The sequence below is a fragment of the Pollicipes pollicipes genome, unplaced genomic scaffold (assembly GCF_011947565.3).
Source record: "Pollicipes pollicipes isolate AB1234 unplaced genomic scaffold, Ppol_2.1 Scaffold_3216;HRSCAF=3773_pilon_pilon_pilon, whole genome shotgun sequence".
NCBI classification, from domain to species: domain Eukaryota; kingdom Metazoa; phylum Arthropoda; class Thecostraca; order Pollicipedomorpha; family Pollicipedidae; genus Pollicipes; species Pollicipes pollicipes.
Genome location: NW_023596251.1, coordinates 5279678 through 5293106, shown reverse-complemented (window position 1 = coordinate 5293106; position 13429 = coordinate 5279678). Strand labels below are relative to the sequence as shown.

Here is a 13429-nt window from a genome sequence, read left to right as displayed (position 1 = left end):
CTATACTTCAACGTGCAATACTGAAACAACCCAACGAAAAGCGAAATAAATGACGGACTACTTAGCTGAAATTTACCCGCTTGCAAATGTAAAATATTTTATTTCGTTCGGCGTATGAGTCAACTTGTCTACGCACTACAAATTTCACAGAGATAATTCAAGGCGTTTGTGGCTTATTACGAATATTGGAAGCAATAAGGGGAGGGGAAGAATTTCACCCACCAGTGAATGCGGAGTTTACTGTAGACATAGATAAGACAGCAGAAATATCATTATTCCTCGTCGAAAAAACAGGAGAATGGAGATATAGACGGGTAGATTTCCCTATGATTTTGAGTTTCTCAATCACTAGGATGATAACAGGTGTGTCGCTTTGATTTCATGTGGGTCAGTGGAGCTCCTTGACCTAAAATGGTCTTGAAAGACCCTTTACTTCGCAAATCGTTCGTCACAGTATATATATCGACACAGGCTTTAATCTCAACGGCGAAAAGGATCTCAATAGTTTTGGTTATTTTGACACCCTAAGTGTTAGATACCAAGGTACGGCCCTGAAAAGTACAGCCCTGTCACTACCAAGGTGCGGCCCTGAAAAGCGCTTTGATTGGAAGCTTTCTAGGGTAAGACAGGTAACATGAGAAGATCTAAGGGCAGTTCTTGCACTAATCTCTAACTTGACCAAGCTCAATCTTATGCGACCCAAAAGCCACAAAATAGAAATACCACCAACAGTCTGTTAGCACACAGGCACACCTACCCTGTGAATTTGATGTCTGAGAAGTGTACGTGCGGGCTAACGGTAATTACTTTGATGAAAGTTAACTGCAACAAGTAGAGTAAAATTACAGAATACGAAAGGCATTTGACACTTTGATCAATAGGCATAATCATAAATGTTTTGGATGTTAGGTCTCGTGCACAAGTGCGCAGTATTTTTGATAAATTACGCTGAGCTCAATATTGGTTAGCGTCATTATTTAGCGTATACTTACCAGGAGAGTAAGGCGATGCATGTCCAGCAGCCCACCTCCCGCTGCCTCGAAGCGTTGCCCGTCACTGGCTCCTCCGCTCAGGAAGCGCCCAAGGTCATACATGTTTTGCCAGATAACGATAGAGGGATTTCTCTAGAAATGGGTGTGACGGGCACCAGAATCCTGCGATGATTTTGCTGTTTTCCTTAAGGCCTCCTAAATGTCATGCCTGCCTTCAAGCCACCATATTGTTATTCTATAGGCAAGATTCTATTACGAACTCGCAAATTTGCTCATCGGTAATTTACCAACCAAGCCATTTGCGGGCAAATCAGCATTGACTCCACTAAGGCACGCAGCAGTAAACAGCAAATGTGCTGCCACATTGACGCGAGAGCTGTACTTTCACGCGGACCCTTCGCTGCTAAACCACGCCGAATGGCCGCACTGTTTCCAAAACGCCGCCGTTTTAGGAAAAAACCTTATTTCCGGCGTCAGTAGTCCACTGCAGGGCGCAGATAGTTACGTGCATGTGTTCATTGGTAAAGAGGATAAGAGTGTCCTCACTCGCTATTTCTGCTGCGAGCGTTACGATGCGCAACCGAGAGGAGACCGGATGCAAAAGATATCTCGAAAAGCCGTGTGGAAGCCGTACGAGGCGGTACGTAGTTCAGGTTTATGTTTCAGCAACTAGGTTATCCATTCATAATTCCATCAAGTAAACCGTGATGTCAGAACTGACTAATGCGTATTAATCAATTCCCATAAATTCCTATGGTGTAGGCAAGTGTGTAACCGCTTTCACAGCTAAAGCGCATAACTAGTTTTCTGGTTACATATACTTTGCTGTTTCTTAAATTGTTTACAAATCAAACATGACCTTCACAAGGCCAAACAAGGTCACTGATCTTAAATGAGCGTGGAACGTTTTGCTTACATCAATAATCTGAGGACCCTTTGGAGACTAACCCGAAATTTGACCTTGTTTGGCCTTAGTTGACCTGAAGGTCCTGACCTAGGAATCTTAAACTTTGACCTAAGTGAGTTCACGTACAGATCAATATACCTTGTGAATTCAGTTTTTCTAGTTCTCTCAGTTCCTGAGATCTCAGCGGTGGACCAGATTGGCCCTCACCCGAACGAAGGGTATTCAGCCGACCACCGCGAGCGTGTTAAAGTTAGGCTATCTGGCGTCAGAACCTGATTTTTATATAACTAGTGAATACATTCAGGGTTGCATTAGAAAATGTTTCACTTTAATGCTAACAAAAGAATGATGAAAATTGTTGCATTTGCATCCATGCAAATGTCATGTTTACAAGTGCAACTCAGTTATACACATGAACGAGGAGTGCAGAATGACTCGCTTTCAGAGAATTTCCTGTTTCAGTGGGATTGCTATGATCAGCAAATAGCCAAAATTCTCTCAGAGAGCCGAATGTCTGTTTTACTCCTATAACAATACAACCCAAATCCCACAAAACCACTTTCTATTTGAAAGTCTCTCTTGGTTAAGGGAATATGATAATGAAACATTTAACCCAATGTTCTTTGCCTACCTCTCCTACGCCACCTTACTCCTCACTCCTCATTGCCTGCTCATTGCCTCCATCACTGGCTGTCATATCAACCTCGAGCAATCAAGACTCACTCAGTATTTTTCATGGACAGGTGTTGGCCGCATGGCTGAACAGTGAAAAAATGTGAACCCTCGCCCAAACAAGACTCATATTGGGAAAAGGATAAGATGGGAATAATTGTCCTTTTAATGCTAACAGAAAATTGAAGAAATAATTGCATTTCATGCAAAGGCGTATTTTTCATGGACAGGTGTTGGCCGCATGGCTGAACAGTGAAAAAATGTGAACCCTCGCCCAAAATATGTCTGTCTCCCCAGATTTTGCACGCTTCTTCACAAACTTTTGGCGGGGGCGAAGGTTCTTAACTGACTGGGAACTAGGTAGAAACTCTGATTTGAAGATCTATTTGACCGGTAACCATGCACAATCAGGAACAAAACAACAATGACATGGCGCTTGAAAGGCGTCGGTTGATGTTACCTGTCGTTCCTTTCCATGAAGAGTGCCACCAGCGCCCAGCACCGAACCCACGGCTCTCTTCAAAGAAAGGAAAACTCGGTGCTCACTACTGCTACGGTCAGTCAACGGCCTTTACTGTTGCTTTTCTGCGTATTGAAAAGGCGGCCTAAATAATCATAGGTTAATTTCTTCCTTGGTCGGGTCATCTCGCTGACTTTTCCTGAATGTCAATCGACGAAGTCAACAAGGACCAAGTATTAAATTTAGCTACGCATTCATAAAGCTGCATGCAAGCCGCGCTTGCAAAAACGCGGTCCATTGAAAGTCATCGCGAACCTTACATATCTAAGTTGCATTGCAATGATTGAAACATTTCCTTGTGGCCAGAAGACTTGTCAAATTTAGGTATTTTTTTTTTAGTATTTTCTACTGTCCAGCTTGGGACACCGCGAGTTGGCTGGTAAAACCAGTGCATTGAACGACCGGTCAGGCCATGGGAAATACATTGATTTGTCTCCGATCTGTCACCGAAGCGAGCGATCAACTAAAAATAATAAGACATTTTTGTCGCTGGGTTGGCATGGAGCCTAAAAAAAGATACCATGGGGCTGCGGGGTACGGTAAAGTGTCTTTACGAAAAGGCTTGCTGGTGTTTTGGATTAAATGAATTACCATGGAAACCCACGCAAGTTTGTAGAATGAGCTCCAAAAATATCGGTCGAACTCATTTTGCGGCACGCTTCTCAAGAAAATAGATACTCTTGCCGTCGCACATAGGTACCAAATCGACAAGTTTTACCACACCTGATCATTCCACACAGTAAGTTGGACTTTTTTCGTGCTCGACGTTATTTTTAACGATTTAGCATGTGCGACAACAACTAGATATTTAAGTTCTGAAACTGCTGACTGCTGACTTTTTCGTTGTATATGGACCATTCAATTCACTGAGCTGAAGCACTATAGCGTGCCGCCTATGCTCATTTATTGACAGCCGCAGCCTAACTATGGGGGTTAACTGCACCTGTATTTATATGACGCTCTTTACTTCAGCTTTGAGTCCAAATTAACTCGCGCCCGGCCAGTGAGAGAAGTTGACTTTTTCCGCCCAACACTTTTCGAGTACAGCTAAAAGAGCACTTCCGGCGCCGCCAAATTTTCGATACCTATTCACCCGCTTTAATTCTGCATCCTGTGTGCAAGCTTTAAATTTTTGTCTACTGAGGTCAGTGACCTAGATCAGCTAAAAGAGGTGAGCTTCTTAAAATACTGACCGCGCATTTTTTGTGCGTAATTTGCCATTGCTCAAACTTGTTTTAATGATACTCATACGATAGTATCTTTAGTTTGCTTCTTGCATGTTTTTCCAAAACGCACAACTTCAGTGACCCAACGTGAGGCTAATTTTTTGTCTTTTTCATAAATAATAAAAACTTGCGCGTATTATTGTGCAGTTCTGGCGTTTGCATATAAGGAAAACGATACCAAGTCACATGCGCAACCATCACATAACCACAGAGCACATGGCATTACCTTGGGTCATGACCTACCTCTGAAGGTACTTCTGCAAGACACATGCTGAGCTCGAAATAGGCAGCTCTTTATGCAATATTCGGGTGCCAAATTCAAATACTCCACTGAAACCCGTTGTAGTATCATTCAAACGCATAATAAGGTCACAAGAAGTACGCAAGAGCATGCAGGGTCATGCGAGGTCATCCAAGAACAATGACTCCTGTTGTCAATGGCGCAGAGGCTAGATAAGCGAATGCGACGTGCGTTTAGGCTGACCTAGGGGTCAGCCTAAAATGAGAAAACTATCGTTCTTGTTTGCAACCAAATGCGATTTAAGTCAATCAAACAGTAGTAAAACCCAACGTAAGTTTTTCCTTACAAAATAATCAAACTTTAGTGTCATTGATTGGGACGCCAAATTAAAAAAGGCACGGTTTAACCTACCAGGATGGCAACACCAAAAGAGTGCAAGTACTCGTCACAACCAGCGCAGCGCAAGACTGTCGCTCTGCCCCGCAGCCGAGCAGTGCGGGCAACATTAGGGGCGTCGCATTGTTACTAAAGCCGCCTCAACAAATAGCTCTTACTGCTTTTTTCAACACGGTATGTTCATGTGTGTCATTTTCATAGTTATGATATGGCGTGTTCGTCACTGCCGCCCCGAAAAAAAGCATACACCACCCCTTCAGAGCCTTTTTAACAAGCGTCCGGTGAGTGGAAGTTATCTTCAACCCCCCCCCCCCCTCCCATGGTTTTTTGAGCGCAGGCAAGAAACAAAAGCTAGCAGCAGCACGACGTTTTTATTACCTCTTCAACGATACACCTTTCATCCTGTGAGCAAATTCCAAGCTCTGGTTTAGCAAGATCAGGGACCTAGTTCTGGATAGAGGTCAAGCTCTAAAACAATTTGATCACTCACAACGTTTTGTGGGTCATTGGTCATTGCTCAAACGCGCTATCGTGATATGGCATGTTAGAACCTGTTCTAATTTAGAGGAAGGTACCCACCACACACTGGCAATGTTATAAAAATCCCCACCTTGTTTTAGGACCAAAGTGGTTGGATTGTGTCAGAAACCACCACGATGCCAATTATAGAGGAACACATGTTGTGAGATGGCATATTCAAGCAGTTTGTCACCAATTGTTGATGACATCAGACTTGTTCAAATTTTTAGCTGGGTTCGATGAAACATATTTACACAATTAAGATGAACTTTTTTAATAGAGTTAATGACTTGAATAGTGATCTATCACATCTGCCACTTACGAATCAATTCACTTCAGACTCACAACAAGGTTGAAATTTAGGCGTACTTAACCATGGCACAACTGCCTGAGACACCTTGAATTGCATACAGGTCTGTGTCTTGCACAAGATATGCTATACCTTATAGTAATGCACAAGGTATACTATAACTTATAGTTTAGTAATGTTTGGTGCAGCTACACCACGCCGTTTGAACTCCATGCTGTAAAGACCTTCGGGGGGGAGAGGGGGGGGGGCACGTTGATCGCCGAATTCGAGCTGATCGCTGAAGCTTGTGGAGCGCTGAATAGACCGCGGCGCAGCTGCGCCGGCACGCAGGCATGACAGTCTACTACCGTCGGTTCATACCGCATGCTGCCACCATCATGAAGCCGCTGCACAAGCTACTGAGCTTAGGCCTCATCACCTAGATTTCATCGCCCAATTACCACAGACGTACTCTACGTCCCCGGCCAGAACAGCGTCGCTGCCGACGCGCTGTCGGTACGGTGGCGATGGCGATGCCCTCGTTGCCCCAGCCACTACTGGACGACTTCAGCGCCATGGCCGACGCTCAGCGCGCGGACTGGACCCTGGCAGCCTTCATCCAGTCCCAGGACTCGCCGACGGCTAAACGCACCTCCTCACGCGCGTGGACCGCTTCACCCGCTGCGTGGAAGTGATCCCCCTGCGCCACACGTGCACACCCGCCGTCGCACGCGCCTTCGTCGGTGGCTGGATCGCTCGGTTCGGTATCCCTACACATGTCACGATCAACTGTGGCAATCAGACCAAGTCGGCCCTATGGGCCGAGCTGTCGTGCTTCCTGAGATGCAAGCGGCGCCGAACCACCAGCTGCCACCCGCAAGCAAACGGGCTCGTCGAACGCATGCACCGTCAGCTCAATACGGCGTTACGAGTGAACGGGCAGACCACATTGACCGACGTGCTGCCTCTCATCCTGCTGGGGATGCGGTCTGTCGTCAAGACCGACCTGGACTGCGCCGCCTCTGCTCGGATCGCGTTCGCTGTTGTTGGCGCCGGACCCGCCCCGGCCACAAGCATCGGCCGTCCCGTCGGCAGCGCCACCGAGTCGGCCGCCAGTCGCGCCTCCCTGCCAGTCGCTGGCCACGCCTGCGGGTCGGCTGCCAGCAGCGCCAGACTCGCCCGGGCCGATTCTGCGGACCAGCTCCGGCCGTACCGTGCGCCGACCCCCGCGTACCCGTGTTAGCTTTGTTCCCTGATACGGCTCCGGCCTATGCGTCATGTTCTTGTCGTCTCCAGCATCCTCTTTTCGACTGGGTGAATCCGCCGGTTCATCGGTAGCCAGTCGATGGCCCTCGAGATCAGTCGTCGCCTGGACGTGGAAAGGAGTGCTCGGCAGCCCGGCCCACTCTGGCAGCAGTCTTGAAAGCGGGATATATGTATTTATAGTGAGATCGTGTATTCTGGACAACGTGGATAAGGGAGGCCGAAATGAAGCTCCTACACCCTCACCCTGGGGCGTGTCAACGCATTAATTCCAGTCCTGACCAGCCACATAGATAGTGTTGCATTGTTTCAGCGCCGGCATGGTATACATGTGCCATTATATGTCGTGCGGATCATATTCGCTCCTTTATATCGCGCTTCTGATAATATGAGACCAATTTCAGAGGCGATCAATTTCAACAGTTCACGCCACCTTGAGCGGTTGCTTGCCGGCCTAGGACCACACCATCTTCGTTGCCGGGGAGGGACTGGACGACTTTTTGCTGGTGGTGCCTGTCAGAGACACCAGTTTCCACCTGGATACATGCCAAGGTGCACCAGCCGTACTGATTTACCCTATATGTCACCTAGGGTGACTGCCCACGCAGTGCGGGGTGTGTGTACGGTGTGTGTAGTGAACAGTGTTCCTACACAGTGCATGAGACACTTGCAGTAAACGGTGTCGTCAAAATATGTTTGCAATAAAGCATGACCAAATACACTAGCTTTTTCCTATCGGGCATTAATTCAGAAGTGTGCGCGTGCTGACAGGCCATCAAGTCAAATGCCCCGACACTTTTCTGTGGCGTTAGATGTCCAACGTGGTTATGCTGAGTGAGTGCGAATTGGCAGCGATTTCGATAGAAAATAGCCAATTTGTTAAGGAGTCTACGACCATTTCGTATTTCGCTACACGGCATGCTCCGAGTTTGCAATGGTTTACTGTTCGATAGAATTGGTGCGTTGTTTGCCTCGGATCACTGTAGGCTGCATACTGTTTGCAAATTGCTGCTAAACTCATCACAAATTGCAGCTAAATCACGAACAGCCGAGCACACCCTGGATTGGTGGCGCCCGGCAGGGATGGTGTGACTTCCTGACACCCATCGCTGATGATACGACTCCCTAATTCGTCTTGCACGCGTGGAGAGAAGGGTCATGTAGCCGATTATTTACCAATTACAACTCCTGAAATTGATGATCTGACCCCCCATCGGGCATCATGACTCCTTAAGCAAAGTCAATTCTAAAGCGGACTCCCGTGAGGTGTGTCACATGCACTCTCAGGGTGGTCATTTAGGGAGTCACAAGAGAGAATTGACTGCCCTGGGGAGCGTCCTGACTCCCGACGAAGGTGTCATATGGGGAGTCAAATGTAATTGAAGGACATCATTGGAGAGTACGCACTCCCCGTAGGGGCGGAGTTTTCGACATATTGTGTAACTCCCTACAAGGGTGTAAAACATTTTTCAGCGTTGTCAGTAGCGGAGCGGCTAGGTGAACGAGTGCGACGCGTATAATCACCTCTTTATCGTGTTTAAGCTGATCACGTATAATTTCATCGTAATCCCATGCACTAACGTGTCTGTTCTATCATGTTACAACCTCATTGACAAGCGTCGAAGGAGCTATGTATGATGCAAACAACAGCTATGCGATCTGGAGTACCTGGAGATGCAGAACACACTATTTCTGACAACATAAAAAACATTGTGATGGTTACATAGAGCCGGATAGGACTGAATATTTTTGACTTGGATAGTCAATAAATTTGGGCTAAGTTGATCTCATGTGACCTATACGTCAACGTAGAATGTTTTTTTTGTGTATGAAATGTTTTTGTTCCACAACTGCAACTTACCAAATAAACTCAGATTTACATTGACAAAATGTGTCGTTCTTGCGGGCTACTGGTAGATCAGTTCTGAACGGTGACCTGATCTGACCTGATCTTTGCGGGCGAATAGCAATGGTCGGATTGGACTACCCACAGTCTTGACGACTATTTCCGTAACCTAAATATCCATCTTGACGTGTTAACACGCGCTCGGGGGGTTAACTTGACCCTCCCCACCCCGAAGGTTTTCCAGAATGGTTTCCGAAAGGCGTGGCGCAGCCACGCCCAATTTTGCATAGCTGTAGATAATTGAATAGCGGATCGTTTGGCATCAAAAATTTAGATGTATCTTGTCAGGCTGCTGACCTATGGCAGTTCAAATTCGGGCCATGGTTTCAGCGAAGGCAATTTCTAGGGAATCCTTCAATCTGATCCAACAACGTAGGGTTAGACCTAGGTCACTAAGGTCAGTGTTAGACCTAAGGTAAGGTAAGTTGACCTAAGGTCACGAACCAAGGTCACACCAAGGTCAAAACCAACCTGTTTTGTTAGTCTAATGCTTGTTATATGGCATGGTTTCTGGTGCTCATTTCGAATATATTGATATTAGGAACCGCATTATACATCATCCATGGACTTCTTAGAGATCAGAATAGGTCATTGACCTAAAATGACCCAAGTCAACATTTTGTTTTAGAAACGTACTGCCTAACGAAATATTTGTCGCTTAGTCAAATGCACAACTCAAAGCAATCTTGTATTAATTTGGTCACCCTAACCTTCAAAAAGTCAAACAATGTCACTGACCTTGCATGAGAATGTGATCTTTTGCCTTTAAACGGCTCTCTAGCTTCTGGTGGCACTTTGAGGACCAGCCTGGAACTTGAATTTGTTTGACCTTTTTGAAGCAAAGATCATGACCTAGGAATCTGAAACTTTGATCTAAGTGGGGTCACATACAGGTCAACACACCCTGCAAATTTGGTGCCTTTAGCTTTCTTAGTTGCCGAGATCTCAGGCGTGGGGCAAATTGCCCCCCCCCCCCCCCCCATCCGAGCGAAGGGTGTCTAGCCGGCCACCGGGCGTGTGTTAATATAGGTCTTAGCTGCATCTATGAGAGCGATAATTTGTAACATTTCGTGACCTCTGGCGACCGCAAATTCGACTTAATGTAAAAAATCGGCCTACATTCATTATGACTTGACGGGACCTTCACAATGTGTCGTTTTTTCTTATGCGGCGTCTGGAAGGTGGAGATCCCTAATGAAGTCAACTTTCCCTGGTCAGGCGCGTTGCCGCAGACCCCCGGCCGGGAGAAGGCTAATGAGCTATCATGTGTCGACAAGGGGTTCCTGTATGTGTCATGTGGTCAAGTTCCAAACAGGATCCGCCATCCCGTCTCGGTCACGGGCCCTAGAAGCCGAACTTGTGGCCCCGTGTCAAAAGTGAGCGTGCTCCTCTTCCGCCAGAGAAGCCTATTGAGTCAGTGAGGCGTGTCAGTCAGAGGTCAGCTGCTCCCGTCGGTCTTTCTGGTGCCATACAGAGAACAGATGCAATCAAGATAGGTTGCTGATATGGAAGTAGGTCTTTCTGGTAACGAAGTAACTATTTCTAAGATCCTTTCCGTCATTCCGTATCGACCGGAAGCGCCAGGCTTCTGCGTTACCTATCACCGTAATGACTCTTCAGCCCCGAGAAATGTGATAGGTCCCTCAATGGTCGAATCACGAAATCCCTATTTAAGGAAGATAAGAGGTCTCCCTAGTGTTCAATCCAACGGGGGTTCATTGCACACATCGTTGGCCATGGCTGTACAAAAAGACGAAATAAATTGATACCATTCCGCTTTTCGGGGTCTGTTCGTATGTGGGGCGTTCAGAAAGACTGCTTAATAGCTGGTGCTTGGACGTAGTGGCTTGTGCTTAGTCTGCATGTTATTTTATTTCTTGGAAGCTATCCCGAGATAAGTAGTTTGAAAAATGCTTGCAAACTGGGTTCTGCTAAAACTTTTATTGATCAGATGATTCCTCTGTCGGAGTTCCAATAGCGGTCATTGCAAGAGCCACTTACCAAAATTTGAAGTACGATCAAGAACGGTTATGCTGACAGAAACGCTGAACAAAACCACTTACATTCTTTAACAGCTACTTGTCTTGAGATCCCTAATCGTCTCGCATATTTCACGCTTGAAGAACTTCTCCATTTTGTCCACATCTCTCTTGGCCTTGTCGAGGTTTCGGCAAAAGGTTTCTTGGGTTTCAGCGATGTCATTGCTTAATACGCGTAGGCTCTTATTCAGCTCTTCCTCTGCCGTGCGAATCTGATCGTCAATGGCTTGCAATGTCTTGTCTGTGCTCTTTTCAATCTCCTTCATCTTGCCGTTCACTTGGGAGAAGCCGTCGCTCATGCACTGCTGCACCTTACAAAGCCCGCTGTTGAGGTTGTCGCACGACTCCTTCAGCTGCTTCTCCAGGTTGCTGAACTTCTCCTCCACCTTTGCCAGCTGCTCGTCTGTGTTTGGGTTGGGTGGGTCATCGTCCTTGCGGCACGGGTCCCGGTAGGGGGGCCTCGACGGAGGCGCCATGCTGCGGAAGTTCCGACCGCCGCCGCCGCCGCAGTCCATGTCATCTTGCATGCGGCTTCGAGAGCAGCCGCCGCCGCCGCGGGAGCATGGATCGCGCGCCTTGCCGCAGCCCCGACCGCCGCCTCGCCGGCGAGAGCTCATGGCCTCTTCGGCCTGCTCTCGGGTGACGATGGCTCTCTCGTACTCGTATTTCTCACCGCCAACGTCCTCAACACGACGATCGTACTCTTCACGTACCAATTCACCTGTTGAACAAGAGCCAAGACTGAATCATCGCGAAGGAGAGCAGATCAGCCTCATCTTTGCCAACATTCTTCAGTGGTCCAAAGATCCAAAGGTGGCAGCACGGTTTTACGACGCCATTCTATAAGCAGTGATCTGAATGAACCGCTGCTTTACCCAAAAGAAGTCTGATACCATTCGAATGAAAATATACTGGATGCCTGCGGTGCTCATAAGCGGGTGTCCTACTCAGAGAAAGCCATGATCGCGAAACATCCCATCGACAACAACACTGTTGTCATGGCAACATACACACGGTGGCACATGCTATCCATCAATGGGAAATTCTGGATTGGCCAACTCGGGATGAAACACCGTCAATACCCCTCGATATCCGGGGTTGTTCATTCATTCTGAGGGAGCATGTCCTTTTATTGGAATAATTATCTGTATTTTAGCATTGTCAAGATTAATTTCTTTCCTCGAGATGCCATCGTTTCATCAGTATTCATGAAGGCCTCAGGAGATCAGTTGGACTAAGGTATTTTAGGGGATTCTGCTTCGATGAGATCGTTTCTTATTTATTCCCACAGCGCATAGATCTGTGATCTATCACAATTCTATTCACAGTGATTGTTAACATTACAAAACTGGTTAGAAGTCAGCCATTTGTGGTGATAGGACAGAATTGATAAGCTGAAACTAGAGGCCCATATTTCTTAGAAACATCGGTTTTTGCCATTAGACTACTCTTTATCAGCTACAGCACCGTGTGTTAGCATATCTGCGGGGTATAGCACTTAGGATTGCTGGAGAAACAGTGCATGATGAGGGTGCGGAGGCTACGCAATATAACATGCGTATCTTCAACATTCGCTACGCCAATCGCGGCGCTTTCAGTTCAAAGCAAAATAAAGTATGAATGGCTGACCGTAAGGTAAGTGTATTTGGTTGACGCAATTATGAGCCATGTACGAGATGTGTGCTATGCATGCTGTTGTTCAGAACTGATTACCTATTATGCATCACACATCTAAATCTCATTATTTCAGGCTGTGCATGTATGGACGAACTGAGCAGCTGAATGGTCTGTTGCACCTTAGTCACAAGTATTTCAAAAGATAAGTTGCCATATCGTTGAGTTATGGCAAAAATCTCTGCTGTCTGAACCCCGTACATCCTTCAGAGATCATGAACGATTGAACACGGTTTTTTGAAGATTGCGGAAAAGACACATTACGTCAAATTCCCTTTCTTTCTAACAAAGATCATCCGGGCATATTCGGCTGTCGATGGCGACTCTCACCTGTCTCGGGATCAATGTACTCGTTGCTCCAGCGGTCAGAAGGGTCGCCGCGTCGACACTTTGATCCCATTATTTGTCAAATCATACATAAAAATAAGCGACTGGCGGTAAATTTTATACAGGTAGCTAAAATTTGGAAATAAATGATGCCGTCGAAAAGCTTTTTGCAAAATATTCTCGTCAATCCTAGCACCCCTGCCTCTCAATATGAAATTTGAAATGTCAACAATAAGTCTTGAGCCAAGTCTCGCGCCCAATGACCGCTACTTGTTCCTGTTGCGCAGAAACATTACTACTTCTAAATACAAAATGCGTTTTCTGAAAGAAGCGCTAAATGTAGCATGTCACGAATTAAGTCGAGAACCGATGTGTTTCACGTCTCATCAATAAATCGAGTGCTAGAGTGCGAACTATACACAGTTCAAAATGGAGATATCTTTTCAATTATATTTATG

General features: G+C 46.5%; 1 protein-coding gene across 1 annotated transcript; it reads right to left on the bottom strand.

Annotated features, from left to right (window-relative positions):
• Positions 1 to 10852: 10852 nt before the first annotated feature.
• On the bottom strand, positions 10853 to 13180 carry LOC119090972 (uncharacterized). The gene is made up of 2 exons (XM_037213698.1): positions 12975 to 13180; positions 10853 to 11691 (listed from the first exon to the last, which is right to left on the bottom strand). The coding sequence occupies exons 1-2, from the start codon at positions 13042 to 13044 to the stop codon at positions 11000 to 11002; spliced, it is 762 nt and encodes a 253-aa protein (XP_037069593.1). The 5' UTR covers positions 13045 to 13180; the 3' UTR covers positions 10853 to 10999.
• Positions 13181 to 13429: the final 249 nt, after the last annotated feature.